The sequence below is a fragment of the Myotis brandtii genome, unplaced genomic scaffold (assembly GCF_000412655.1).
Source record: "Myotis brandtii unplaced genomic scaffold, ASM41265v1 scaffold537, whole genome shotgun sequence".
Lineage (NCBI taxonomy): Eukaryota > Metazoa > Chordata > Mammalia > Chiroptera > Vespertilionidae > Myotis > Myotis brandtii.
In genome coordinates this window covers 557,121-558,125 of record NW_005369971.1, presented here as the reverse complement: position 1 = coordinate 558,125, position 1,005 = coordinate 557,121, and the positions used below count along the sequence as shown (strand labels likewise).

At 67.9% G+C, this 1,005-nt stretch overlaps 1 protein-coding gene across 1 annotated transcript in view; it reads left to right on the top strand.

Annotated features, from left to right (window-relative positions):
* Window positions 1-2: 2 nt before the first annotated feature.
* HDAC10 (histone deacetylase 10) overlaps window positions 3-1,005 on the top strand; it is a gene marked incomplete at its 5' end in the record, with an annotated part of 4,493 nt that continues 3,490 nt past the window's right edge. The window contains 4 exon segments of the mRNA XM_014549184.1: window positions 3-277; window positions 364-468; window positions 591-659; window positions 833-959. Coding sequence (XP_014404670.1) covers window positions 3-277; window positions 364-468; window positions 591-659; window positions 833-959 — 576 coding nt within the window.

Genomic DNA, 1,005 nt, shown 5'->3' with positions numbered 1-1,005 from the left:
CTGCCCGAGGTCCCTGTGTTCATGGACGTGCCCGTGCCTTGCATAGCTGCTGCGGCTGGCACCTGGGACCGTCCTGGCCCCTTCCGTTGAGCACTTGGTGCCCTGCAGCCTGGCGCAGACGTGAGCAGAGTCTGTGTGGGGTAGCCGGCGGGGGCTCACCTGCACCTCTGCCCCCACAGAGCACCTTCCACAGCGCACGGCTGGCCGCCGGGGCCGGGCTGCAGCTGGTGGACGCCGTGCTGACAGGAGCTGTGCACAATGGGCTCACCCTGGTGAGGTGAGAGCCGTCCCTCTCCCCTGGCTGCCCCCACGTGTGGGCAGAGGACGACCCCGACAGGCCCCACGCCCCGCTCTCACCCTCAGGCCTCCTGGGCACCACAGCCAGAGGGCTGCCGCCAACGGATTCTGCGTGTTCAATAACGTGGCCATCGCGGCCAGACATGCCCAGCAGAAGCACGGGCTGCACAGGTGTGTGCTGGGCCGGCCGCAGGTGGGGCGCCCCCCACCCAGCCCCTTCCCATCTTGGGCTGGGCTCCTGGCCTGGAGCGGAGGCCCTGACCCGCGGTGAGTCCAGTGCTGTGTGTCCCCAGGATCCTCATTGTTGACTGGGACATCCACCACGGCCAGGGCACCCAGTACACCTTTGAGGACGACCCTAGGTGAGCTGGGGTGGGGTGCAACCCTTCCCTGGGCCCCCACGCTTCGGGGCACACGGCCTGGCCTGGGGGAGTCCTAGCCAGATGACAGCTGTGTGCTCAAGCGTCAGAGTTGTGTGAGGGGCTGTGGGGCTGAGGGTCACCTCTGAACTTTGACCCTGGCCGGTTATTCCCAGCGTCCTCTACTTCTCCTGGCACCGTTATGAGCACGGGCGCTTCTGGCCTTACCTGCAGGAGTCGGACGCAGTAGCTGTCGGGCAGGGGCGGGGCCGCGGCTTCACTGTCAATCTGCCCTGGAACCAGGTCCCACCCTGCACCCTCCGGGAGCCCCCCCACCCCACCCCACCAC